This window comes from Alosa pseudoharengus, unplaced genomic scaffold (genome assembly GCF_046254945.1).
Source record: "Alosa pseudoharengus isolate Yale_2024_CS ecotype anadromous, Long Island Sound unplaced genomic scaffold, YU_APseudo_1.1 YU_APseudo_1.1_scf_5, whole genome shotgun sequence".
Lineage (NCBI taxonomy): Eukaryota > Metazoa > Chordata > Actinopteri > Clupeiformes > Clupeidae > Alosa > Alosa pseudoharengus.
In genome coordinates, this window is record NW_027468837.1 from 14,289,776 (window position 1) to 14,315,453 (window position 25,678).

General features: G+C 40.2%; 4 protein-coding genes across 7 annotated transcripts; 2 read left to right on the forward strand and 2 right to left on the reverse strand.

The window, feature by feature from the left end:
- Positions 1 to 9: 9 nt before the first annotated feature.
- On the reverse strand, positions 10 to 2,232 carry LOC143104680 (actin-related protein 2/3 complex subunit 4). Its single transcript, XM_076268865.1, has 6 exons — positions 2,157 to 2,232; positions 1,424 to 1,542; positions 1,135 to 1,246; positions 953 to 1,048; positions 694 to 864; positions 10 to 565 (listed from the first exon to the last, which is right to left on the reverse strand). Exons 1-6 carry the CDS (start codon positions 2,157 to 2,159, stop codon positions 560 to 562), a joined length of 507 nt encoding a protein of 168 aa, XP_076124980.1. The 5' UTR covers positions 2,160 to 2,232; the 3' UTR covers positions 10 to 559.
- A 1,019-nt stretch (positions 2,233 to 3,251) lies between these two features.
- On the forward strand, positions 3,252 to 9,571 carry tada3l (transcriptional adaptor 3 (NGG1 homolog, yeast)-like). Of its 2 annotated transcripts, none has more exons than XM_076268379.1 (9): positions 3,252 to 3,315; positions 3,917 to 4,147; positions 4,243 to 4,490; positions 4,599 to 4,704; positions 4,875 to 5,007; positions 5,577 to 5,680; positions 6,424 to 6,524; positions 7,395 to 7,586; positions 8,854 to 9,571. In XM_076268379.1, exons 2-9 carry the CDS (start codon positions 3,938 to 3,940, stop codon positions 9,044 to 9,046), a joined length of 1,287 nt encoding a protein of 428 aa, XP_076124494.1. In that variant the 5' UTR covers positions 3,252 to 3,315; positions 3,917 to 3,937; the 3' UTR covers positions 9,047 to 9,571. The 2 variants fall into 2 exon arrangements, with proteins under 2 accessions (XP_076124494.1, XP_076124493.1); XM_076268378.1 differs by lacking the exon at positions 3,252 to 3,315 and adding an exon at positions 3,552 to 3,781.
- A 115-nt stretch (positions 9,572 to 9,686) lies between these two features.
- On the forward strand, positions 9,687 to 14,267 carry hmces (5-hydroxymethylcytosine binding, ES cell specific). 3 transcript variants are annotated; one of them, XM_076268971.1, is made up of 7 exons: positions 9,687 to 9,795; positions 10,283 to 10,495; positions 10,571 to 10,714; positions 11,286 to 11,483; positions 11,769 to 11,923; positions 12,031 to 12,223; positions 13,716 to 14,267. In XM_076268971.1, the coding sequence occupies exons 2-7, from the start codon at positions 10,307 to 10,309 to the stop codon at positions 13,902 to 13,904; spliced, it is 1,068 nt and encodes a 355-aa protein (XP_076125086.1). In that variant the 5' UTR covers positions 9,687 to 9,795; positions 10,283 to 10,306; the 3' UTR covers positions 13,905 to 14,267. The 3 variants fall into 3 exon arrangements, with proteins under 3 accessions (XP_076125086.1, XP_076125085.1, XP_076125084.1); XM_076268970.1 differs by having other exon boundaries at positions 10,289 to 10,495; XM_076268969.1 differs by having other exon boundaries at positions 10,303 to 10,495.
- Positions 14,268 to 15,712: 1,445 nt separating this feature from the next.
- On the reverse strand, positions 15,713 to 25,123 carry rab7a (RAB7a, member RAS oncogene family). The gene is made up of 6 exons (XM_076268972.1): positions 24,813 to 25,123; positions 19,616 to 19,678; positions 17,586 to 17,712; positions 17,125 to 17,343; positions 16,173 to 16,301; positions 15,713 to 15,935 (listed from the first exon to the last, which is right to left on the reverse strand). The coding sequence occupies exons 2-6, from the start codon at positions 19,666 to 19,668 to the stop codon at positions 15,840 to 15,842; spliced, it is 624 nt and encodes a 207-aa protein (XP_076125087.1). The 5' UTR covers positions 19,669 to 19,678; positions 24,813 to 25,123; the 3' UTR covers positions 15,713 to 15,839.
- Between the last annotated feature and the right edge of the window lie 555 nt (positions 25,124 to 25,678).

Sequence of the window (25,678 nt, forward strand, 5' to 3'; positions counted from 1 at the left end):
AGGCATACAAAGAGGAATGATGGGTTTAATCGATGCCATTGTTGCTCAACATTACACTTTACTGATGTTTTTTCATAAGTCTCATTAATTTTTTGTCAAAATATAAACAATTATTTCACTATCTGTTTGTGTCTGCTGTTTTACGAGGTTCTTGAAACAAAAAAAGAAAGGAAAACAAAAACACTGACGTATAAAAAAGTAAGCCATAGTACAATTTCACTGTTTATTCAAGTGAATCCCTGTGCCTATTAACATTAATTGCGGTGACTAAGGACCTGCCTTGGGGTTTAAGCTTTGTTCTGTGAGACAGACATGATTGTTTGTTTATTATATACAGCTATTACTGTCTATAAGCACAGGGATCACACAATACAGAAGGCAGAAGAGGCACTGTGCTAGGCCTTGTTTGGTCGTTTACATCTCTCTTGTGGTTTTGCTTGCGGATTGGTTCCTCTTTCTGTGTCTTCCTGCTAAGCCATGAAAAAATTTACACTGCCTCTCTGAAGAAACCGTTGTGATGACCATGTCGTGATTTTGTGTGAGGAGAGACATGGCTTCTTTAGAACTGGAAGACAACAATTTACACATTTTATATACACATACATAAGCAAATCCTGGCCAACATCTTACGAATGAAATCTCATGCACTGAAATGTTATAGATATGACGGCAAAAGAATGTCATTGATCATACATTTTTGAGGAACTCCTCTGCAACAATACGGGCCCGGGCGTTGACTGACAATTTCATCTCGCTGATCTCTTTGTCTATCTCCTCCATGAAGTGAATGACAAAGTCCACCAACTTGTGTTTGTACATCTGTTCTGTATGGAAGTTGGTGATGAGGAAGCTGATGTCATAGCCCTGTTGAGAACATAAAGGGGTAGGAGTCAGGCTTCTGCTTAGACAGCTACATAACCAAGAAAACTGGCACTTCAGGATCCCTACTCACCTCCACAGGTTTCCTCCTAAGGATAAAGAAGTTCTCTGCTCTCATCATCATGAACCTCATAAATTTATGACACAGGATCTTCTCAATCTCATCTGCCTGTAGAAATGAAAAGCATCTGTGAGGCCTTGCCTGTATACTCATTATAAATAGAAACTTTCCTCTAATCCAGGACAGCCATTTACCTGCTTCACGGCAATGCTGACTCGCACAGAGTTAATGGAGCCTTCAATTAGGACCTTCTCCTTCTCATTGCGACTGATCACCACTGGCTGCAGCAGCAGCTCTTTGCTACTCCTATAAAGAGAAATGCATGTCCATTTCACCCCTCATGTTCATGGGTGCTTATTTAGTACATTAAACCACAGAGAAAGCCAAAAAAAAGAAACTTGTGCAGGACATCAATGATGTGGTTTCTTGGGCCAAAAGCAGGTTACACACCCTTCCACAGCTCAAATTCTGCTGACACCTTACCTGACCTCAACCTCTGGCTTGTTGTGGCGTTCGACCACCTGAGAGGAAAAGTTCTCCAGACACAGCGCTGCCTGGAGAGTTGCTCGCACCGCGTTCAGGTATGGGCGCAAAGTGGCTGTCTAAAAGACAAGACATAACGTGTTGGCGGATGAGGGATCACATCTAGTCCTTAAGAGCAATTACCTTATATGGTCAATACACCAGATGCAGCACAATGGTAAAAGTATCATATTTTAACAACCACCTGACTTCTAACTATACAATGTCAGTGGTTTCTATTGGTGTCCTTCAACATTCGACATGTGAAAACTCGTAGTAGCAATAAATCTCACATTTGTTTATCAATCTAGCATAGCTAACTAGCATATATTTGCTGTCAAAATAGGGCGGAACAGTTGGGCTAATATCACGCATTCCTTTTCGCAATATACCATGCATCAAGTGTAAAACTACCCTTTGTGTTAACCACAACAATACAAAAATAATATGTGAGGGGTAGTAGGAATGCATCCAGGAACTAGACTTTACGTATCCTACATGTAGCTAGCTTGCTAGCCACCTTAAGGTAGCAAAGCTGGCTGAGTAACGTTGCATTTACATTTGTATGTAATACGAAACGCCCAAACTTCAATCTATTGCTAAATTACCGTGTAGAAAACATTGCAATGTATCATAAAATTGTCGTGTGTCGGTCATAATTGTGAAAATGTTCGGAAAGACGAGAAACTCTTACCATTTTCAGTGTTCTTTCAAGAAGACGGAAGTACTGACGCCACACCCGCACATCTGAGGACACGCCTGTATGAACAAAATCGACCAATCGTTTTATAACAAGAGGTTGCAGTAGTTTACCTACTGTCAAAATGGTAAGATCGGATATTATTTTGCCACTGAAGCGTGCATGCATAGTGAAAATGCAAAACAACGGTACATTTTGGTATGACACTATTAGGATCAACATTATCTTATGTAGGCTACCAATGTTCATTAAAGTTGTAGCAAACAGCCACAAATATAAATAAGATTAGATTAGATTAGATTCAACTTTTTTGTCATTGTGCAGAGTACAAGTACAGAGACAACGAAATGCAGTTTCGCAGAAAAGCAGAAAAGTGCAATGTGATATAAAACGTAGTGCATAGACAGGACAAAAGACATCGTGCAGTGTAGTTGTTTTCAGAAGGTGTTTTAGAGTAGTATTTATTTAAATATAAGTATGTGCAGCGTATTAGCAGTAACTTTATAAGAGCAGAATACATATGGCTATGTCATATGAACAATGTATGAACAACATGTACTGATATGTGCAATGTAGTGGCAGTACCATTATAGTAGTAGTAAGAACAATATAGATATATGCAGTGTTTTAACAGAATATATTACAGAAACTGAATAAATATGGATATGTAGTATGAACCATGTGAACAGGTAGGCTACAGTATGTACAATCAAAGCATGCACCAACTGAGATCCAGATCTAATAGATCACTGTCCATCCATCCTAATGGTGAGAATGATATTTGAAGATAAATGGAAATGTTTTTGCAAAGGTATATGGTGTGCTTGTGTAACATGTAAACGCATAATGAAAACAGCACTACAGCAAAGGCGCATTGACAGAACATCATCAACAACAGTAGCATCTCACGACCAGATTGTAGCCTCGGCCAAACCATTACAGTATACAAGAGCTCTCCTCTAATAACGCGTTCCCACCCCCTTAGACACAACAGCAAATGCTGTAGATGTAATTAGACAACAACATATATTTAAAGAACCCTAAAGTTTCTCTTACGTTCTGTATTATATGGACCAAGCCCGTGACCTATATTATCAATTCCCCCCTTTCATATAGATATGGTATACTCGGTAATGGCTGCCCCTTTCCAGAGGTAAATACTACCGTTTAATTAGCTAACTGAATTTATTATTATTCGTAGAAAATCACAATGTAGATACAGCGTGTTTCAATAAAACAATGTTGGAGGAATTCAAGGCAATACATGCACAATGTTCAATGAGATGTATTACTTCGGTTTGGCGAAACCGGTTATTCGGCTAGCTGGGGATTTAGCTTGGTATTAGCTAACGTTAGCTAGCTTGCGTTACTTCCTAATGTTAGCGCAAGCTACATCAACACATAGCGTGAACAGGGCAGGTTCTTTGTTTTACTTTACTGAATGGAAGAACCAAGTAAGCTGAGTAAAGTTAATGTAGGCATTTGCCGCTTCCGTATCTACACAGTCAAAGTTGACGTTAGACTATAAGGTGTCTGCAAGTGTTTATCCCTATAATCAGCACGTGACATTAAACTGTATGGGACCATTCACAGATCAATATAGCAAGTCTGTAGGCCAGGTAATGAACGTCCAACATCTATGTTTTCTACTGTGACGACCCAAGTATATGCATGTTTACAAATATAAGGTGCCATCCTGTCCACTGTAAAGGTGTGCGCTCATCATAAAAATGTCTTGGGACGTTCTCTTGCAGATAGATATTTTGACAGACAAGATGAGCGAGCTGAAGGACTGCCCACCACTTAAATACTATGATTTCAAGCCTGTGGAGCATACCAAGGTATGTCCGCGATACACAGCGGTTCTTGGACGTTCAGAAGATGATGGAATTGGCATAGAAGAACTAGACACACTCCAATTGGAGTTGGAGACCCTTCTCTCCTCGGCGAGTCGACGTCTTCGAGCATTGGAAGAACAGAGACAGGTCAGACTGAAATACACATTTGTATATTATTGTCCTGCTTATTACTGTATTTTAACAACTAACTATAAAGTTATGTCGATTGATTTTCATTACAGATTCTGACAGACTGGCAGGATAAAAAAGGAGATAAGAGGTTTCTGAAGCTGAAAGATGCAGACCTCTCTGTTACCTCTAGACATTCAAAGCCTAAGAAGCAGAAACTTGATGGAAAGGGAAGCCATGGCCCAGGACCTGGTCCTGGTCGACCAAAATCTAAGAACTTGCAGCCCAAAGTGCCAGAGTATGAGTTCAGTGAAGATCCCCAAGAGATTCCACGCAATCCCAAAAATGATGCTCCTAACCGGTAAGTCAAGTTAGCCTAACCTGAAAGGGCAGCCTCTTCTATTGTTGTTGACCTGATAATATTATGTTTCTGGTAGTTTCACTCTAGTGTTTCTGTAATGTGTTGAAGCTTTTGGGCCTCAGTGGAGCCATACTGTGCTGATATAACCAATGAAGAAATACGGGTTTTGGAAGAACTACTGAAGCCTCCAGATGATGAGGCTGAATATTACAAGGTGGGTTTACTCATATTACCACACACAAACATAAACCAAACGTGGAATCAAAATGCCATTTTTACACATCACCATCGGCTAAATATGTCTTAATGCATGAAGAATGTGTGTTAAACTGAGTAAGAAATGTGTGCATTGGTCAGAAGTCTTACTGGTCGTACTCTTTCAAGGTCCCTGCCTTGGGTAAGCACTATTCACAGCGCTGGGCACAAGAGGATCTCCTGGAGGAGCAAAGGGAAGGAGCCAGAGCCAATGACAAAAAGAAGAGCATGCAAGGGCCGCTCTCTGAGCTTGATGCCAAAGGTCAGTGCACTGCATAAGAGAAACTAGACGGTGCAACTGGCAGGGGCACCTGCACCGTACGCTGGCGACCCAGGTTCGATTCCCGCCCGTGGTCCTTTCCGGATCCCACCCTGACTCTCTCTCCCACTCACTTCCTCTCATTCTACACTATCCTGTCGCATTAAAGGCATAAAAGCCCCAAAATATATACTTAAAAAAAAAGAGAAACAAGACCACACCCAACAATGACAACAACCATGACATCCAGTGGTTCTTCAGGTAATTTTCTAGAATTGAGAGCATGCTACTGTCTATGAAGGGCTGTTCTGATTGGGGATATTACTGTAGTTGAACAGTTACCTTTCATACTTGACAGTCAGGCACTTCATAAATGGGATCAGTTAATACTAGCTGATGAAATATTCTTTATACCTCAAATGTTAAATATCTAATCTAAACCATTGTGGTCAACATACTGTACATGGCCAACATATTTATGTAATATTTAAAATACGTTTTGAAAATGGTCATAATTTGTTTTTAGAAAATGTACCTTTGATTTTTCATATATATATGTGTGTGTTTTTCAGATGTAGATGCCCTGATAAAAAAGTCAGAGTCCCAGCATGACCCTCCTGAGGATGGTTGTCCCTTTGGTCCTCTCACTCAACGTCTACTCCAGGCACTGGTTGAGGTCAGAATCAGATGTTTCAAGTTCAAATTTATACATGGATTTCTATGCAACGTCACAAAAACATGCGTGCGCAACTAAGAGGCAGAAAGCACCATATAACAGCATAGAGCAGTGCTCTCCATGAAAAGAATAAAATGAGTTTTTGTGCTGAAAACTGCACCAATTCGAAATCACAATGGTTAGAGAATGTTCAAAATGTTCAGTATCCCTAACGGAATGCATGTCTTCGCCAAAAATGTCAAAATACGATGTTGAAGAAGATGTTATAATAATGCAAAATGCAAACTCTGAAATATAGCCTGATAATATGCAAATATATGCAAAATGCAAACTCTGAAATATAGCCTGAAATGAGATGTTATTATCATTGAGAAAACTGGGGTATACAAAAAATTCCGATTGTAGCTTACTGCAGCTACAGCTTACTATTAAGTTTATAACGTTGTGGACGGCCACCAAGCGTCTTCTGGCCCACGGCTGCGCGCGCATCTAGTTTTGTTGGTAAACAGGAAAAGCGTGTATATATATATATATATATATATAGCACATTATCATACACAATGGTCATTCAATGTGCTTTACATTTTATGCTTATGACACTAGATCAATTAATATAATAGTTTGATATAAAAAGCTGAGTTGAAGTGTGACACAGCCTGATATAATTAAGCTTTGGCCATTTTTAAATGAAATTACAACTTGAAAATCTGGAGTGTGATCAACAGTTGTATTTGTTTTTGTAGGAAAACATCATATCCCCGATGGAGGACTCCCCAATTCCAGACATTCCAGGGAAGGACGATGGGGCAGGGACCTCACCACGCAGTCAGGGGAAAGCCTTTAGGTGAGAAGACACGGTTCAGGGCTGCCCAACTTACATGCACTCCTTTCATTGTGGTCTGGAAGTTGTCAGTTGGGTTGCATGTGGGCAAAGTATTTATCAGAATCAGATTTAGAATGAGTGAATCAGTTAGCAGCTCACATCACAGAAGTGCAGACCAATTCAGTGAAAAAATATGGATTGTAAGTGAAACTTATTGAGCACAGTGGAGAGTCATATCAATTGTTGCCTTAGAAATGATGTGTTCTGCATGGTCTTTCAAGACTTCTTCCAAATATCCTACGTATATTTTGCACCATTTTTTACTACTATAATACTAGTGCAAGTTTCATTTTAGAGACAGTAGGTTAATTCAACGAAACGTGTGATAGCCCCAGTGAAATGCTCTCAAAGGCTGATCTGTTAGTGATGTTTTTTTTGCTTACAAAGGTTGCTTTGTTGGTGATTTTCTTTGGTGGGGAATAGGCTTGCTTGTTGATTGGCCAGTGTAGGAAATCCCCTATTGCACTAGGAATTTAACACCTCTCCCGTGTATATCTGAAATAAATGGCAGGTCCCAAAAACCTCATCATGTGCCCAGCACACAGCAATCAATTTGAGAAGTTCCCGGAATACTATTCCCTGCAAATGTAAATCTTGTATAAAAAACACCTCTTTAAAATAGTTTGTGCTAAAGTGAAAGTAGTTAGCAGCCACCTATTTAAAGACCGTTCATGCTTTAGTTTTTTTTATCAGTTTCTTTGTGAAGCCTGTCACAATATTCCATTTTCCTCATTTTCTTGTTTTGTTCAAGTGTGTCTGAATTTTTTTTCTAGAATATTTTTGCTCTTTGCCTCTATTTGTTATTTACACATTCACTATGCTTACCCACAGTGTCCCCCACACCCGCTCCCTTGAAGCCCGAATCAAGGATGAGCTGATCTCCCAGGGGCTTCTAGACTCAGAGGAACGTCAGGGAGTCGGTGGGGACGCAGAGGATGAGGTGCTCGCTGAGCTGCACAAGAGACAAGCAGAACTCAAGGCCCTGAGTGCCCATAACCGCTCCCGCAAGCAGGAGCTCCTGAGGTAAACACCAGTTAACGTTGAAGTAGAACTCCAAAATAATGTGTTTTTGTACTGTTTCACTACACTTTTGTTATATTATATTTACAGTTTTACTGCATGGTTTAGTTCTATATTATATTTGGTCAGTGTTCTGGTATATTACAGTTTTTCTCAGTCGCTTTGGTACATTTCTCGAATCATCCTCAACATTTGCAAAACAGTAAGTGCATTTCTCAAAACAATTCGTACAAATACCAAAACACCATGGATTACCTGCAAAAGCCACTTTCTTGCTCAAAATCCTTAGTTCATCCCTCAAAAGTAAATATCTGTGTCAATAAACATGTCAGTGCCATCAGAATGTCAAGTCCTTGTGTCATTGTGCACGGATAAGACAGTCAAATTGCTTAGTCATGTTGTCAACAGTGTACTCTGGAAGGATGTTCTGATGTAAACTATAGCTAAAGTTTTGATGACAATTATTGTAAATTGTAGGTTACACAGTAGTGGATATGGGAGTTTGAGTGCAAGAGACTGGACAAGATTCACATTTACGTTTTTACTGTTTGTACTGTCATTTGTCGACAGACCATGTCATTGCGATACAGATAGAAATGTGAACATAGGACAATCTCCTTAGGGAAAACTGTACCTCCTGGCGTTCCTGTCTGTTGGGCCACAAATTCTCATCCACATCACAACGAATATCATCTTGCTTGACATATTATGAAAACTTGTTCAACCATATTGCATGTAAAGACTTGCGCTATGAACTAATGCCTAAATGTTGTGGGGGGTGAGACTTCAACAGAGACCAATTATGATACATTTTGATCAACATGACATAAGCAATTGATAATGTAGGAAACAGCAGAGAATTGTACATAATCATTTGCATGGATGTACCAAAGCATTTGCAACTTGTTGACACAATCATGTGAAGATTGAACAGGTAGTTTTGAGAATTTCAGTTCTGATCTGAAAAATGCGACTGAGCAAAACTGTAAGATAAGATAAGATAAGACTTTATTTTATCCCACACTGGGGAAATGAACTTGTTACAACAGCCAGGAAAGATGGATCCAGCAATATATAAGGATTTAAAAATAAATTGTTGAAAAAAATACAAAATACAATAGTGTACACATTATGTCAAGGATAAATGAGTAGATCCACAGTCATGTATGGATAATAGTGGATAATAGTGTATGCTCAAGAGCATTAATAATAACAGTGCAGTCATTCATTCATTCATTACTACTGAAACTAAATATCAATGACCTCTTAGGTTGGCTCGGGAGGAGATGCGCAAACAGGAGCTAAGACAGCGGGTCAGAGTTGCTGATAATGAAGTCATGGAGGGATTCCGTCGGATCATGGCTGCCAGGCAGAAGAAACGCACACCTACGAAGAAAGAAAAGGACCAGGCCTGGAAGGCCCTGAAGGAGAGAGAGAGCATACTCAAACTGCTTGACGGCTAGAGTTGCATCTCAGTGGCTTGACATTAGTGTTGTACTAATGAATCAGCCCATTAGCTCCTGAAACTACACTACTGTGACTGATCATATCATGCCTCTGCCACCTTTTGGTGCCAATCATTGTTACCACATTTTGCCTTTTTATACAGCCCGCAGTACCAAGTTAATACCAGCAACATGATGTTTGAATGCTTTTCTGGTGGTTGATAAGTGAAATTTGAAAGTGCATGCGTACCAAGTCACATTTGACGTGTCTGAATGCATTTGACTTGACAGCAGAACATAAGTATTAAGCAGGTAGTTCTGGCAGGGAATTATACATTTGTTTAATTTGTGGTACTCCATTGTGTTAATTGTTGCTTCCTTATGAGACTGAAGAAGTGATGTAGTTTTATGTCATAGATATTATTTGGCTAACTGACTTGCCTAGTTTTTTATGTAATGGTTTGTGTATTGTATGGAAAACATATGGGAATTTGAATACATAAATACGTAAAAGAATAAAAAACATTCCAACACGTGTGTCAATGCCTCTCTGTATTTTTTTATTTTAATTTTACAATATAGCCTTTTTTATAAGGTCATTCTGCGTGTGTACAGTGACTCGTAGGGAGGCTGGAACGTGACGTAAGCCATTGCGCCCAGACCACACATTCAACCCAAAGATACTATAGTTAGCTTTATCAACCGTCTCTGTTCAAACCGAGCAAGCATCTCCGATCGGCCTATGTGACATCGTTTTTCTCTGGAAGGTAGGTACTTGAGTGTTCTTGACTTTTTTGGAGACTAATATGTTAGACGAGTCCTAAAGAGAGAGATAGGTTTTGGCTTCATAAACTGCAAACCAACAGGCAACATTTTGTGGTTTGCAGGACATGTCTATTGTTAGCTTTTTGACTTGAGAGATCAGGTAACTGGATCATATTAGATTTAATAGAAGAAACGTTCACTACACTAGTTGCACTATAACATAGAGCTAGCTCTCCAAATGTGCGCTGGAGATTAGTTAAATTCCGAAACGTTCATGTTAAGTATTGACTATGCAGTTAGCTCGAGCTAACGTTAGCTCCCTCAGAAAACCCCTGCAAAGAGATGATTAAATAACTTATGGTGATATCTGACTATACCGGCAAACTAATGGCATACTAACGTTTACGCTCGGCTACTTTCCCTTGCATGAAGTCCAATATAACATTTGTCTTTATAAACTATGCATTATGTTGTTGTCACGTGACGTAGTAGTAGCCTACTTTGCCTAGGCATATGTGCGGAAGGACTGCGTGCACCCTGGCGCCAGATGAGGTCAGCCGAGCTTCTGGGTACCGAGACCGGTCAGGAAGGCGAAGACGACCTCAGTGGCGAGATGGAGATATGGACAAGTATCGACCTTCTTACAATAAGAGCCCCCAATCCAACAGCCCAGTGTTATTATCTCATAGACATTTTAAGAAGGTACAGTATTGCCAGTTTGATTTGCAGTTCGAGCATTAGTGTAGAAGAAATAGCATCTTTAGGTTTTATCCACAGGATGCTCCTGTAGACGAGTTTGTCCTGGCTGCTATGCGTTGGGGCCTGGTTCCTGCCTGGTTCAAGGAGAATGACCCAAGCAAAATGCAATACAGCACCAACAACTGTCGGAGGGAGAGCCTGCTGGAAAAAAAGTCCTACAAGGTGATTGTCCATCCTTATTTGTAAGGGCAATCATGATAAAAATCAAACAATGAGTGGTCCGTTTTTGGGACACAAGTTATCAATGTAATCCTAATTGTCATTCTAAACACCATGCTGTAGTGGAAGTGAAAACAATTTATATTGCCACACTAGTAATTCATTAGGCAGTTGAATGCACATTTAAAAAACAAACAAAAATGTTTACACATTATGAGTTTCCTGTACATTAAGCCTAATCCTAGACTAACATATTGTTTCCCAATGGAAACAATTTATATTGCCACACTAGTAATTCATTAGGCAGTTGAATGCACATTTAAAAAACAAACAATTTTTTTTACACATTATTAGTTTCCTGTACATTAAGCATAATCCTAGACTAACATATTTTTTCCCAATGTAAATCTTAATTTGAGTTCTTTTTTAATCAATTCATGTGCTGGAATGCAGCCTTAAAAGAACATTCTGTGTGTCATTGGATATTATTGTTAAAATGTTGACATTCTCCTTTTTGTGTCATGGAGGTGATAGACACCAATAATTTGATGATGATGACATTCTGGTCTGTTAGGATCCCCTTTTGAAAGGTCAACGTTGTGTCATCCTGGCTGATGGCTTTTATGAGTGGAGGAGGCAGGACAAGGACAAGCAGCCATTTTTCATCTACTTTCCCCAAAGCAAGCAAACACTGCCTGGGCCTGCTGGTGCACAGTGTGATAATGTCAAACAAGAATGTCCATTCAAGGCTCAAACGCCAAAACAAGAAGAGGTATCCTCTCCTTTGAAAACATTCATTTTGGTAGATGCATTACCACCTGTACTCAAAGCAACTTACATTTGGACAGTGTTTGCTGGATGTCCAAAGTTAATTTCCGAATCAGTCTTTTTTTTTTAAGTATATGATTTTTAGACCTTTTTCTTTACGTGTATGGGACAGTGAAAGGACATTAGTGGGAGAGAGATGTGGGACTCTCTGGTGTTTGGGAGACTAGTGCTTGTGACAGAGCTCCCCCTTATGTTAAAATGTTGTGTGTGTTTGGATTTCTATTCACAGAACCAGGAAGAGGAGTGCAGATGGACCGGCTGGCGGCTGCTCACCATTGCAGGCCTGTTTGACTGCTGGACACCTCCCTCTGGTGGGGAAACTCTGTACACCTACACGGTCATCACAGTAGATGCCTCTCTCGATCTTCAGAGCATCCACGACCGGCAAGTCCCTTCTTAAATTACTGTTTTCATTTAATGCTGTCTGTTAATGTAATGTAATTAGGTCTGAGCTGTTAACGTTTATGTGTTGTCAAACTTATGCTCTGTAGAATGCCGGCGGTGCTTGATGGTGAGGAGGAGGTGAGGCGATGGCTGGACTTTGGGGAGGTGCGATCACTTGAGGCCCTGGAACTGCTGCGCCCCAGAGATGTCTTGACCTTTCACCCAGTTTCATCCTTTGTCAACAATTCGCGCAACAATTCACCAGAGTGCCTACAGCCAGTGGATCCTAACATTAAAAAGGTATGGATCATACAAGTTGTTTTGTGATTGAAATATTTTGGTTAGATTCAGCTTAGTGGTACAAGATTCTGAGCATATATTACTAACACACAGAATCATATTTTTTTTTGTGTGTGTTTAAACATATTATTAAAATTAGTGCTGTCAAAATGAACATGCTAATAATTTTGATTCATTTGAAAAATATTTGAGGCTTTACTAATCTCAGTTCTAAAGCTAGGATAAAGTCCAGGGTATCAAAATAAGCAGACAACCTAATGCACGCATACGTATCACTACTAAAGGACTAAATACCGCTCCAAATCTAGCCAATATTTTGTTGAGGGAAAAACTGGCATGGTCATCTTTCAAAAAAAGGTCTTTGAATTCTCTCCCTCACTGTTTTCTATTATGGACTATTGTTAACATTTAACTAACAATTAATATATTGGTCTGGGGTTTGTTGAAGTGCATAAGCAGAAAAAAAAGCCTGGCCTTAATGGTTTTATTGGGGATCTGTTGGCTTGTTCTGTGTAGAATCTGCTCTAAGTTAAAAAATATACAAAATAAACATTAGATTTTGAATTCCTTGTTGAGTTTACATTAATTACATGACTTCAATATCCATTATTAAAAGCTTCATTAGAAAGGAAATTAATGGTGATTAATCGCCAGCGAAATTGTGAAATTACTTACTCATTACTTTTTTTTTATTGATTGACAGCCCTAATTCAAATCACCTTTGCTAATTAATAGCCACCATTTTTTTCCACAAGTACAGGTTCTTACTAGTGAAAGGCTCTTATGAAGTGTAGGTTTCATTAAGCATAGCATATTTATTACATTTTTGTTAGTCATGTGTCTGAATTGATAGTACATTTCTGCTCTGCTGACAATATTTACAACAGTTTCAAAATGTTTGATACTTGTGAATATCAAGGATTATTAATAAACACGTGTTAGAAAACACTATTTCAGATACACACACAGGAGAGGTGTTAATAGTGCTGTAAGGTAGGAGATTTCCCACATCGGCTAACCAAGCCTATTTACCATTAAAAACAAAATCAACAACTGAACAGCCTGAAAGAGCATTTTACTGGGATTGTCAAACAGGCATCCTCTGTATTTACATCTGTGTCTTACTCCACTCTAGTTGACAATTTTTCTTTGCGGCCTTGAATGTTAGTGGTATAGTGTTAATTTAACCAGATGCACACTATGAAATTGGTTAGGTAAAATATCAAAAGCAGAAAGTATTGTTTTATCGTTAATATTTTGTCTTAACCTGTGGAATTTAAAATAGAGAATAAAAAAAAAAAACTTAATTAATATTGTAGAACATATCAAGTTTCACAGTAAGGTCTTTCAGCAGAATGTCAGCTTAAACTGTACTCTGAGGCTACCATTTTTATTGAATGAGTACAGAAAGCAGTGTCCAGTGTGGCCATGTTCTTGTATGGCGCTTCCTAAGCCCTTTGGCTCTCCCTCCTACTTTGTTTACTCTGCTCAGAAGCCTGTGGAGACTGCTAGCAGTAAGATGATGATGAGCTGGTTAAAGACCTCCACACCCGCCAAGAGGAAGGAACCTGAAGATTTCACAAATACAGAGGCCAGGGAAAAATCCACAGAGTCAAAGCGACTCAAGAAAACAGGGCCGCTGCAGCAATGGCTTCAGGGCAGTGGAACAAGCAAGAAGTGAAGTGACTTGAATGGGTGGTGTAGCAACCTAACCGTTGCTAGGATTTAGACTTAAAATGCAAGACCAATAATCCAGGAGGTGTTTTCTATAATCGCTAGCAGTGAGTTGGAAAATCCAACACGCATCCTTTTGCTAATTCATTGGAGAATCACATTTTGGAGTGTTAAAGTCTTCAGGTTTAGTTGTGTTTACTGATCACAAACCAGCAAAAAGTCTCTTGTAAGTCATGCAATATCTGTTTCCTGTATGTGCAAGTCTACACACAGAATGGTCTGTTCCATTCTGCAAAACAACAACATTTATTTAACAACATTTTTTATTTTCATTATTACTTTGAAATACATATATTTCCCAAACAATGTGTATGATGTGCATGTATGGTTTAATTAATTTCAATGATGAGTGCTTGAACATTTTCCCTATCTTTTATCAAGTTCTGTGTTTGTCTATGTAATGCAAGTCAAATTTTTCAATAATAATAACAATAATAATAATAATGTATGAACAGACAGTAAAAGATCCGAGTGATATCAAGCACTTAAATTCTTTGCCAACCTGAGCTACCGGCAGACACAAAGTGAGATATGGTAAGACAGAGGCCGTTGGCCTTTGCCACAGATCGACAAACAAACAGATTTGCAGTTATACAAACTCTTACGACATGAAAGTAGACAATAAAAAAGTAGACAATATAGAAGTACTAATTGTCATAGTAGTACTAGTACTAGTAGTAGTAGTGAGTCGTATTCATACACAAAGAAAAAAACATTTTGCTTTCCTCCCTGACATGTGATTGGCTATTTGATTGGGGTGTTTGATTAGTTCCTTCTTGCTCAGGGTTCATCTACGGGTACAGCTTTGTATGGCATTGGATGACAGACCAGGGCACCTTTTAAAAATCCTTTTCACCAGCCATGTTCAACTGACCGAACACGTGTCTTTAAAGGTTTGAAATCACATGACAAAAAACACTACCCAAGTCAGGGAATTTGCGATTGGTCAGCTACGTTTTGTAGACCTGTTCAATCACTGACGATCAGTCATGAGAATGAAGCCAATGAAAAAAGCTTTAAAAAGGTAGGGCGCTTTTACATAGGGATAAGCAGGTCAGTACTTGTCAGTAATCGGGGCAGTGTTTTAAATTCATACCTCTAACCCTAAGTTTGAATTGAAATGGTAGTTTCTATTTCTGTATAAGCTGCAAATGAGGTGCTTTGAAAAAGTCAACAAAGTGCAGAAATTAAAAGCTTTCAGGCTTCTTTCCCCCTATCTTGCCACCCAGTTTACCACTGAGACTACTCATGCTAGCATCCATGTATGTCTTAAGAGCTGTAGATGTGGCTGTAGATGCATTTTTAACATCCTAAGCTCAAGTACGGAGATTAATTACACATCCTTCACATCTCAATTCTCCATGTATACAGTTTGGGAGCAAATCAGTAAGGAAGTCCCTAACCCCCTTTCAAGTGTTGCAGGGACGTGAGCTTTGCACAAAGAGAAGGGCAGGAAAAAAAACTAAACAAAAAAAGGTGTCCAGAGTTGTGATAGAGCAGGGTTAAAAGGGCTATTATTATTATTTTTTAAGATAATCACACACATATTTTACCAAAAAGGTTTTGACTTATTTTGGTGGTCTTCGAGCTTACATGTTAGCCTCTTGAGCTTAAGTGTCTTTGAGTATATGAATGTGAGTGCATTAACATGTACGGTGTACTCTACAAGAGGAAGCCTGCTTGCTCTACAAAGGCCAGTTATAATATTGGGGAAACGTGGGGGAGGCGGTGGGTGGGTGGGTGAATTGGGGGGGGGGGGGGGGTCAGGGTAAGGAGAGAGAGATTGTGTGGGGGTGGGTGGCAGAGGGGAGAGACAAGGCCAGAGAGGGTGTGGGGGGTCTACAACAGAGACCCCCCCCCACCACCAAGGGTTCCAGGATTTTCAGCAGCTGCATGTCTCCGCTGATGGCTTGGCCCGCTCGTTTCTGTCCAGTTTGATAGGCTCAGGGAACTCATTGTACAGCTCCACCTCTGTTTCCTGTGCATAGCCATGGTGATACAGAACAGATATTAAACTTAAAGAGCAAAGCCAGTTTGCGTCATGACAATACGACTTATTGTGAGTGAGACACAATGTACTCCGCTATGAACAATTACAACTGCTCATATTTAACTGTATACTAGAACGCATTGACGGACAGAATGAATGAATGAGCAAAACTAGAATATCACTTCAACTCCGTAAGGCCTACACACATCAGCTCTTGTGTCATACCTGCTTAAGGGCATTGCGTGCTATGGTCTGGAAGGCTTGTTCCACATTAATGGCTTCCTTAGCGCTCGTCTCAAAGTATGGGATGTTGTTCTTGCTCTGGCACCATGCCTGTGCTCGCTTAGTAGTCACCTGGAGAGCAGACAACAAGGTGTGATTTACAGGGGCGGTGGTAGTGTGGTGGTTAAGGAATTGAAGAAATCTGACCAAAAATAAGCAAGCACTTGTGTAAACAGGAAGAGAGCTGGGAAAACTTAGTGATGTGAACTTGATGTATAAATTATTCTATACCCTGCCTGCTAACATTACATTCCAAATTAAAAAGCAAAAAATTTGGTCTCTGCATTTATCCCAATCCTTGAATTAGTGAAACACACTCAGCACACAGTGAAGTGAAGCACACACTAATCCCGACGCAGTGAGCTACCTGCTACAGGGGCACTCGGGGAGCAGTGAGGGGTTAGGTGCCTTGCTCAAGGGCACTTCAGCCGTTCCTACTGGTCGGGGATCGAACCGGCAACCCTCTGGTTACAAGCCCTAAGCCCTAACCAGTAGGCCACGACTGCCCCCTTATAAATATTATTAAACTGCCCCATTATACATATAATTAAACGTTATCACAAAGACCAAAGGTTGCCAGATCAAAGGTTGCCTGGGTTTTCCCAAGCTGCCTTACACGCGCAATTTCATTCACGCTTCTAGGCAGCCTGGATTCCATGGACTTCGTTTTCACCTCAACGAAGGAACCAGTCACAGAACGGTGGGGGGACAGCAAGACGATGGCGACACACCGAAGCGGTTATGAACTACGTACAAACACATTTGATAGACATCGTAGCGCCCAATAAACGGCTCTGGGCATTCGTAAACCACGTTACAAATACGAGAAAATGAATATGTAGTTCCCAGACCTACCCAGACCAGTTCTATCCCTTTAGTGATGCCACATGCTTACCTGTCTGTTCTCTAGGTCTATCTTGTTGCCAAGCACCACAAAGGGGAAGTTCTCTGGGTCACGTGGGCTGGCCTGAATCAGGAACTCGTCTCTCCAGCTGTCTAGGGTCTTAAAAGTGTTTGGAGCAGTCACATCGAACACCAAAACGCAGCAGTCTGCACCGCGGTAGAATGCTACTCCTAGGGACTGGAATCGTTCCTGGCCTGCAGTATCCCATATCTTCAGAGGAACCAAAAGAATACCAGTTAAAAAGCTCCTACTGTAGGCTACTGCATGGTGACAGTTCTATGGGTAGGCAATTGTTAGAATCATGCTGTAATCTGATCAACATAATAGGAAAGCATTATGGAAAACATCTGGAAAGCAATGGCACTTAATAATAATTTAAATGCAATGAGTGATTGTTATTAAAACAATCAGATTTTGGCATATTAAAAAACATAATTCAGGCATGACTGTACCTGCATTGTGACGAGTCGGTCATCCACCATCACCTCTTTTGTCAAGAAATCAGCTCCTATTGTTGCTTTATACTGATTGCTAAACTTCTTATTCACATACTGATTCATAAGAGAGGTCTTCCCAACTCTTCAAAAGCAGAAAGAAAAAAAGAGATTCATGCTACAGAGATATGCCAACCTTACTTCAACTATGTTTCAGGGATGTTTCTTATGATTTAACCAGCCATGAAATGAAAACCACTTTTGAAGGGAAAAATAGAAATGACAAGATCATTCCATAGCTAACTAGTATAAAAGAATGGTAAGGAAAATGCCCAACAACCACCTACTTCTGACAAATAAAATGACTGCATGAAGAACTCTACACCCAAAGAGGGCTTCTATTATGTATACAAGGCAGGACTACCATATCTTAGCATTACCATTCAACATTTGCTGTGTTGATTATGGTTTATACATTTTTAGCCTGTGATGTGGCTTTTGGGTACAAACCAACAGTATACTGAAACAGATCATTACATCTACATCAGGGGTCTCCAACCTTTTTGGGAATGAGGGCTACCTGAAGACCCGAAATCATATGGAGGGCTACTCATTTAAAACAAACATACCCTCACCCCTTTTTTGCGAGGGTAGTCCTCCTAAATAATAGGCCTACTGTATGTGATTTTTACTTTTAAATTATCAATATTGTGCAGGCCTATACATCTTTATATATTAAGCAACTGTATTTTCAAATTTAATATCAATAACCTATGCAACACTACCAAAATTTTTGTTCAGTTTGTTCATTTCATACTTTGCATGGGGAATCTAATCTATTCTTTTTTTTTTACAAAAAAAACTATCTTTTTGTGCAATTAATAATTTGGGTTAGAATTTGTACCCAATTTATACCCACCCACCATTATGAATTCAGGGGTTGTTTAAGTTCTGATTTCAGTGGACAATTCGGTTTTAACATTTCAATAGTAATCGCCCACACGACCCTAACATATGAAAACTCATTTTAAAGTTATTGCACACCTGAAATGATCGATCTGACAAAAAGGGTAATGCACAGTCCTGCTCAGTCATACATGCTATAACATTTTCAGCGCTATTATTCGGCAGTTGCCTAGGAGGAGAAAAGGCCTGTGAGCTAAAGCCATTGTTTTTCAGTCCTTGAACAATCATGCAAGAACCGTATTTGACGAACATGGAATGGCCACAGAACTTTTGAAGATATGCTTCCATTGGCTACACCAGACAAGCAAGTTTTTTCCCCCTTTACTGTCTATGCGTGCGAGCATCGTGTATGCGCTCCGCTTCCGTTGTTGTTTAAAGATTGAATGGGAAACGGATTTGGAGCCAAAGGCTAAAATTTAACGCAGCTACAAAGGTATCACCAATATCAATTTAATGTTACAGATGTATGGCTACATACATTCTTAAAATGGTTCTGGTCTAGACTTAAATATCTATTGAAAACTTCACAATGGAGCGTGTTTTTAGAGCGTGATCTGCAGGCGACCTGTTGGCTATTTTTAGAAAGTGCGCTGGGGGCGCCTCATAGCCGTCCCGCGGGCTACCTGGTGCCCGCGGGCACCGTGTTGGAGACCACTGATCTACATGCTACACATCAGTGGTGGCTTCACTGTAAAGCACTTTGGATGGCTTGAAAAGCGCAATATGCAGTGTTGTATTTGCTTGTAGCTTCCCCAAGTGGGACACTATCCTTACATTGTAATACAGAAACATATTATGGGTGTAAAATATACATTGACAGGGTTTGGATTAGCTCAAAGTACTGTGACTTATATGGACCTAGCTGGTAAATCACTTCCACTGAATCTACCAGAAATGAACATTCTTAGATAACACAAAATTAATTCATATATAGCTTATGATAAAACAGACCCAACTGTGACAGCACAACTGTCAAACTATTTAAAAAATGTTTTCTGTTTAAAACAAGTCTTCCTTTTGGTAGGTAATCACCCAAAACTGACTTGGTAGCAAACCTATTTTCAAAACGCCGTGGTACTCACCCAGAGTCTCCCAGGATGATCACTTTGAGTAGAACTTTCTTCCTAGACGTCATTCTGTCTGAGCTGTAGAGAACACAAATGAAGGCTATTTGAGAAATACAAACTACACCCATGCTCTGTGACTGACACACTGCAGATTACAATTTGACTGTGACAATGACAAATGAAACATTTTCCAAAAATAGGTTTTTATGTATATCCCTTGAATCACTTTTTTTGAATTGCACAAGAGATTATCTACACTACCCAAATGACAGAGAGAACCTGAACTTGGTGGATTTTAAAAATAGTGACCTCATCTCAATCTCACATTCTCATATCTATCTCACACAAAGAATCATTCCACAAAATACTTAACCTTTGACCAAAGGATGACCTTTAACCTGAATTAATCACATTATGTTTGATAGCAATAACCTCACAACTAGGGCAGAACTGATCTAATCCCAAAGGCTTCTCTGTGCCTGCAGCTCTGTGACATACCAACTGCTTCTGTTCTCCACTGGCTAATAAGGAACCTCCAGTAGCATGCTATGCATGTTGGCAATAAGCATTCCTCAGCTTTCTCCCCCTCCGGGCTGTTCATTGTATTTGTTCAAATATGACAATGAGTGCCTTGAATCAATTTAGCGCTACTATAGTCTTCAGGAGTTTTAAAAAACGAAAAGCAACCTTTTGTGTGGTACTGGGACAGAGGTCTTACTGCATGTGCAGTGCACTCATGCTCTTACTAGTCATGTGCTCTCTTTTGAAACCATTACTGGTCACAAGACACACGCGCACAGACACATAGCCATGCCTACTGTTGTACAGTGACGGACAGACCCCTTCCCCTTTTCCCTGTGGACTGATCAACAGAAAGGCAGGACTACTAGCCAGTTGGACTTGAGCAGTCTCACACGTTGACAACATTCTCGTCTGTCAGACGCGTGACCACCCCCCTTTAAAAAGGTTATTGGCTGGCCACCTGAGCAGGGAGAGAACGAGCTGTGTGCATTGAAACACCCAGTCCAGACAGTAAATCAGGTTGTGGACATTAGCTATGGGGCACAGCATGTCCCATGGTGCATAGAGGTCAACAAACAAAAACAAACCAAAATCTCTGGCTGCCAGTGACTGTAACCATCTGTGTGACGGAGGCTGCCGGCCAGAACGGGGTTTCTTTCTAGATAGGCAGAACATCAACCAGAGTAAACAATCTCTGGGATTCCTGCTTTTAAGATTTAAATCATTTCTATGGTAGTATTAGCTTCTTGGGTTGAAGAGTTGGAATCATAAAACTATACAAATTACAGCTCAACCCTTGGCAACATTAGCCTACATTGTAGGATGTAAGGTGACGAGGTAAATATCTATGAGGGATTGCGAGGAGGGTGACACTCGCCCTCCTTTCCCCAGTAATAAACAAAGTTTCAAATACTTGAAAGATGTACATTTATGCCCTGATATAAAGATATATGCCCTGATCCTCTTTCTCCCCTCTAAAATTGACATTTATTTCAAAGTACTACAAAGCAATCCTCCCTCAGTGCCTCAAATACACCACTTGAAAGCCATGTGTTGCTGTCTCAGTGATAGCCCTCTGGCAGTTCTGCAGCTTTTTCTAAAAAAAAAAAAAAAGACAAGAATTTATCTGCAGAGCCCTGGATACTGAGCTTTAGGAGAAGCTTGACAAAATGAAAAGCTTCATCCTCATTTCTTATGAGAAATAAGCGAAACCATGCAAACTTTCCCGGACACAGCAGCGGGTAGTACTGACACTGAAGATGTTATAGGATAAATTCCCTCCATACTGAAGTCTAAATCTCTGATGAAGCTTAGCAGCACAAAGCAACATAACTTTACATAAACTAAACATAGAAGACAGATGCAAATTCTTACCCTATGAGCTTACTTTTGGTTGGTTGTTATTGAACCATATCATACTCATAAAAAACATCCTCTCTCCAATGACTTTGCTCAACCAGAACACTAAACAAAATGTCCGGCAAATATGCTTCAGAAAAAGTGAAGACATCCTAACCAATGTTGCTAAAACCCACTGTGTTGTAATGCTTCCCTTTTTCGCGCATGCCAGGCCCATAGGGCATATTACCCTGGCCCTGACCCTACACACGCTGCCCTTGCTCTGGAGGGTAACCTCAGGGATCACTGTGCCATGTCCACACAGGCTAGTGGGGGTCAGGATGTCAGCAGCACCACTGAAAACAACATTTGTTCTATTGCCCCCTTAGTGGAGATGATCACATTCAGACCAGTCAGGGCCAAAATGCCCCTTTCTCTCTTCCACATCTAGAGACATTGGCTCTGATCCACAGAGGAAAGACTGCTGTCTTATAAGATACCTAACACGGGAGCGTGGCAACAAGTATCTTTCCAAACTATCAGACTTTCTTTTCCAGTCCAACATACATTTAAACTACCCTTGTAATGGTTGTTTTTGAAGGTAGCTTCAATGTATCCTTCATACTGCCTATTACCTACAAATCTGTATGCCAACTCTCTCAAACAGCCATGAAGTCATTGTTCATAGTTTCGGGACAGCACATGTTAGGGTGTACATGTAAACTATCATACAGGTGTTCATGTAAACTGTCCAATTCTTTTGGAAAAGCAAAAGGAGAGTTACCCCCCCCCCCCCCTCCCCCCCTTAGAGGACTCCTTGGATCCAGTGGTGATCCAGTGGTGATCGAGTGTGTCCTAAAGCCTTGAGTATACTTCTGCGGCTACGGTCTATGCACAGTGCGGATGGATTCAGTGGCTACTGAATGGGGCTCTCTACACATAAGGAATGTACAGAGGCACTGAGAAGTCTATAAGTAGATTATTTTGAGTGACCAGCATTTAGCATCCAAACTGTTCTCTTGCCACCTAGTCACACCTCAATAAAACACAGGCACTAGTTTTGAGACATCAATGGCACTTCAACAAATTCGTGCACAATTAAAAGTGACTCAGAGTCATAGGGCATATAATCCTGTTTCACTGTACAGTGAGTGGAACTACGTTACACAACAAAGGACACCATTCTTACAGTCTTGTAGCTAATGTTGTTCTTGTCCACCTCAAATTCTTGCAATTTACAACGATAAAACAAATTACCCATGAGGAATTTGTGATGGTGTGGAACGCCACATTTGAAGCACTACATTGAAATGGGAGGTGCTATGCAGGCTGAGGGTAGGCTTATTCATTTATTCACCTTCCAAAAAATACAGGTTCAACAACCAGAATAATTGAAAACCAATGCAAATAGCTGTTACGGTCATGTGCAAAGACTAGCCTACTAATCATATTGAATTAATGATAAGACAGAAGCTTGTGGTCAATGTCCATGGACTACCCTTTCTCACAAACCAACAAAAAGGGATCAGTTACAAGGAACACAGCCTTTCTGACTGGTAACTTTGAGGGGGTTGGTGGAGACACCCCTGGGGTATACTTATGCATCCTACACTCCTAGCTGTGGATGGTTAGCCTCACTCCCAACACATTAAATCTGTGAGGGGGCAATTGATTTCGTCTCAGGGTTATTCAACTGTTTAATGCTTCTGGATAAAACGGAATAAAACTGAATGGGACTATGGTGCCCTAGCTAACCTACCTATCAAACTAAGCCTGTCTGACACCACCATAAACACACATGGAAAAAAATAAGTGGTATTCACTATTCACCTTCATAAACTTACAAAATTATTACAAATAAATGTACAAGGACTGCACTGAACAACAATGATGCAGATTAAGTTACTTTCCAACATACTTCTAAAGGCTAAATGTAATCACAGACAGTACGTTATAGATACACGAATGCCGCACAAGTATCATCCGAGAGAACTAAGGGAGAGTAATTCCCTGCATTTGTCAACTCCATATTTAATCTGTAACCCATGACACTCGGAAAAGTCGGATCACATGGTGCAAAGGGTCCTCGCCACCCCTTCACTTGAAACCCGTGGCCAACGTTACCTTCGTTAGCTAACCTTAAGCCCATCCTTTAACAAATAACTCATCTTGTCATTTAACATTACTGTGTAGTGTCGAAATTCAAAATGGTCAAATTGCCAGCCGAATGAACTGTTGACAAGCTAGCTAAATAAAGTTGTTTGCGGTAGGCCGTGGCACATTTCGCAATCACAGACCCAACAACAGCCTCTTGCTAGTATCGCAGAGGCAACTCTTCGCATTTATTCACTGTACATATAATTTCGCAAATCGCTCACTAGTTGCAACGTTTTGGTATAACGTGTAAAGACCACCAATTAAGGCAACAGAAACAAACCATTCAGCTGGCTAAACGCACTGATACACACAACAGCAAACCACTGCAGCAATAACGTTATCTGATATTCCCAGCTGGTTAGCTAGAGTAGGCGTCATAACCTAGCCAACCTTAGCATTAGAGCGATCTAACACTAACGACCACAAGGTAAGTTAGAACTATAACGTTAACTGGCTGTCATGTCAGCCTGAAAGTCACCATTTTGCATTACTGGCTATAGCTGCATACCTTCCAAACACAATATCTACTAATGTCTTAACTAAGCTATACACTCTGCTGGAGAAAACATAATCAACGCTAGCTAGCTACACAGCTGGGTGGCTAGCATTAGGCGTATCCAACCTCGAGAGCTAAAGTTAGCTAAAATTGGCTAACAGCGTTCTCGCAACTGGGTAAAGGTTGCAAGAGCTAACAATAATTACAACAAAACCAATACTAAAAGACCATCAGTGTACTTTAGAGACCAGGTTACCACGTCAACTAGCAATTCAATTTGATATCAAGGCCCATGGCTGCAAAAACGACCCTCCTTGAACAGAACACATTTTTAGCTATAGCATTTGCAATAACGTTAGGACCTACCAGTCAATTAACGTTAACGTTGTGGCAGGCAGCTAGCTATTCTGCCTTGCTAGTAGAACTAGCTATTCTAAATATTTGCAACGTTGCAAGAATATGAGCAAGCCGCTGCTTAGAAAACACCCAGCTCGGGTTAGGGAGTAAATTAGCAACCTAACGTTAATATGCGTTACAATAAAGCTTCGCCAAATTGACGCAGCTTGGCGAACTTAGCTAACATTAGCTATTCGGCAAACTGTCTAGAATGGCTAGCTAGAAAACCAACGTTCGTTGTCTATGAGAAACTGTCAAAGCAATGTATTAGTCCTTAACATAAAAAATGGATTAAAACTTTACCTGAAAGACACACGATCCGATGTAACTAAATATCGTTCTAAACACGTTAGGCAGCTATTATCTTCAGCTGACTAACGGTAAACAGGACAGCCAGTCCCTTAGAAGCAGGTTTTTCGTCTTTTGTTGCAGGGCTTGAAAACCTGATACAGTCAATGACTGGTTTGCTGGGTAAAGATGATGTCCTTCTTTTGATACTACAGCTAAAAACAGTATCTATTTGGAAAAGAAATAATAACCGTGTACTGCACCGTCACCGTAGGACTCGAGCTCACAATCTTTCCCTTTCTGTTTCTACCTCAGCCCCTAGCTAGCTAGCTTACTTCCTCCAAAACAACCCCCAGTTCATTACGTCATTACGCACGCTCTGGATGACACACCTTTGCACCTTCCATCGTCTTGTAAACATGTTACATTTTCACCACAAATGGATAGGCTAGGTAGGCAGTGGTCCCCAAACTTTTTCTTCCGAGGGCCAGCTCACTATGCCTGGCTCTAAGAGAGGGCCAGAGATTCGGAGTATATTAGTAACCATAAATAGCTTAGTGCTGTGAACAACAGCAGTCTACCTTAGTTGAATATTCCATTACATTTAATCATAGGCCACTGCAATTTAATACCATTGTTAGCTGTGTTTATATTGCCATCATACCATATCAGTGTAAAATGTAGCTCAAATGAAATAATACTAATAAAAATACTTTAACATTCCCAAAAGTATTAGCAGGGAGTCCCAAAAGTGTATTTTATTCAAAATGTGTGAACTCTGAACTCTGTGTCTTTGCATACACAGCTCAAGTTGTGAACAAGCAATATCCTACAAATAATTTGAAGTTCTCAAACTATGAGAGTTTTATGAAGTGCTGGCA

Excerpts from the sequence above, each read along its gene's own strand:
- LOC143104680 (XM_076268865.1), bottom strand. Across the intron at positions 1,247-1,423 it reads AAGCCAGAGGTTGAGGTCAG|GAGTAGCAAAGAGCTGCTGC; the intron begins GTAAGGTGTCAG and ends TTCTCTTTATAG. Across the intron at positions 865-952 it reads TTAGGAGGAAACCTGTGGAG|GGCTATGACATCAGCTTCCT; the intron begins GTGAGTAGGGAT and ends TGTTCTCAACAG.
- tada3l (XM_076268378.1), top strand. The coding sequence starts at position 3,740 with ATGGGACCATTCACAGATCAATATAGCAAGTCTGTAGGCCAG. Across the intron at positions 3,782-3,916 it reads ATAGCAAGTCTGTAGGCCAG|ATAGATATTTTGACAGACAA; the intron begins GTAATGAACGTC and ends GTTCTCTTGCAG. Across the intron at positions 4,491-4,598 it reads AAAAATGATGCTCCTAACCG|CTTTTGGGCCTCAGTGGAGC; the intron begins GTAAGTCAAGTT and ends AATGTGTTGAAG.
- hmces (XM_076268971.1), top strand. The coding sequence starts at position 10,307 with ATGTGCGGAAGGACTGCGTGCACCCTGGCGCCAGATGAGGTCAGCCGA. Across the intron at positions 11,484-11,768 it reads AAACGCCAAAACAAGAAGAG|AACCAGGAAGAGGAGTGCAG; the intron begins GTATCCTCTCCT and ends TTCTATTCACAG. Across the intron at positions 11,924-12,030 it reads CTTCAGAGCATCCACGACCG|AATGCCGGCGGTGCTTGATG; the intron begins GCAAGTCCCTTC and ends TATGCTCTGTAG.
- rab7a (XM_076268972.1), bottom strand. The coding sequence starts at position 19,668 with ATGACGTCTAGGAAGAAAGTTCTACTCAAAGTGATCATCCTGGGAGAC. Across the intron at positions 17,344-17,585 it reads ACCGACTCGTCACAATGCAG|ATATGGGATACTGCAGGCCA; the intron begins GTACAGTCATGC and ends GTTCCTCTGAAG. Across the intron at positions 15,936-16,172 it reads CACGCAATGCCCTTAAGCAG|GAAACAGAGGTGGAGCTGTA; the intron begins GTATGACACAAG and ends GGCTATGCACAG.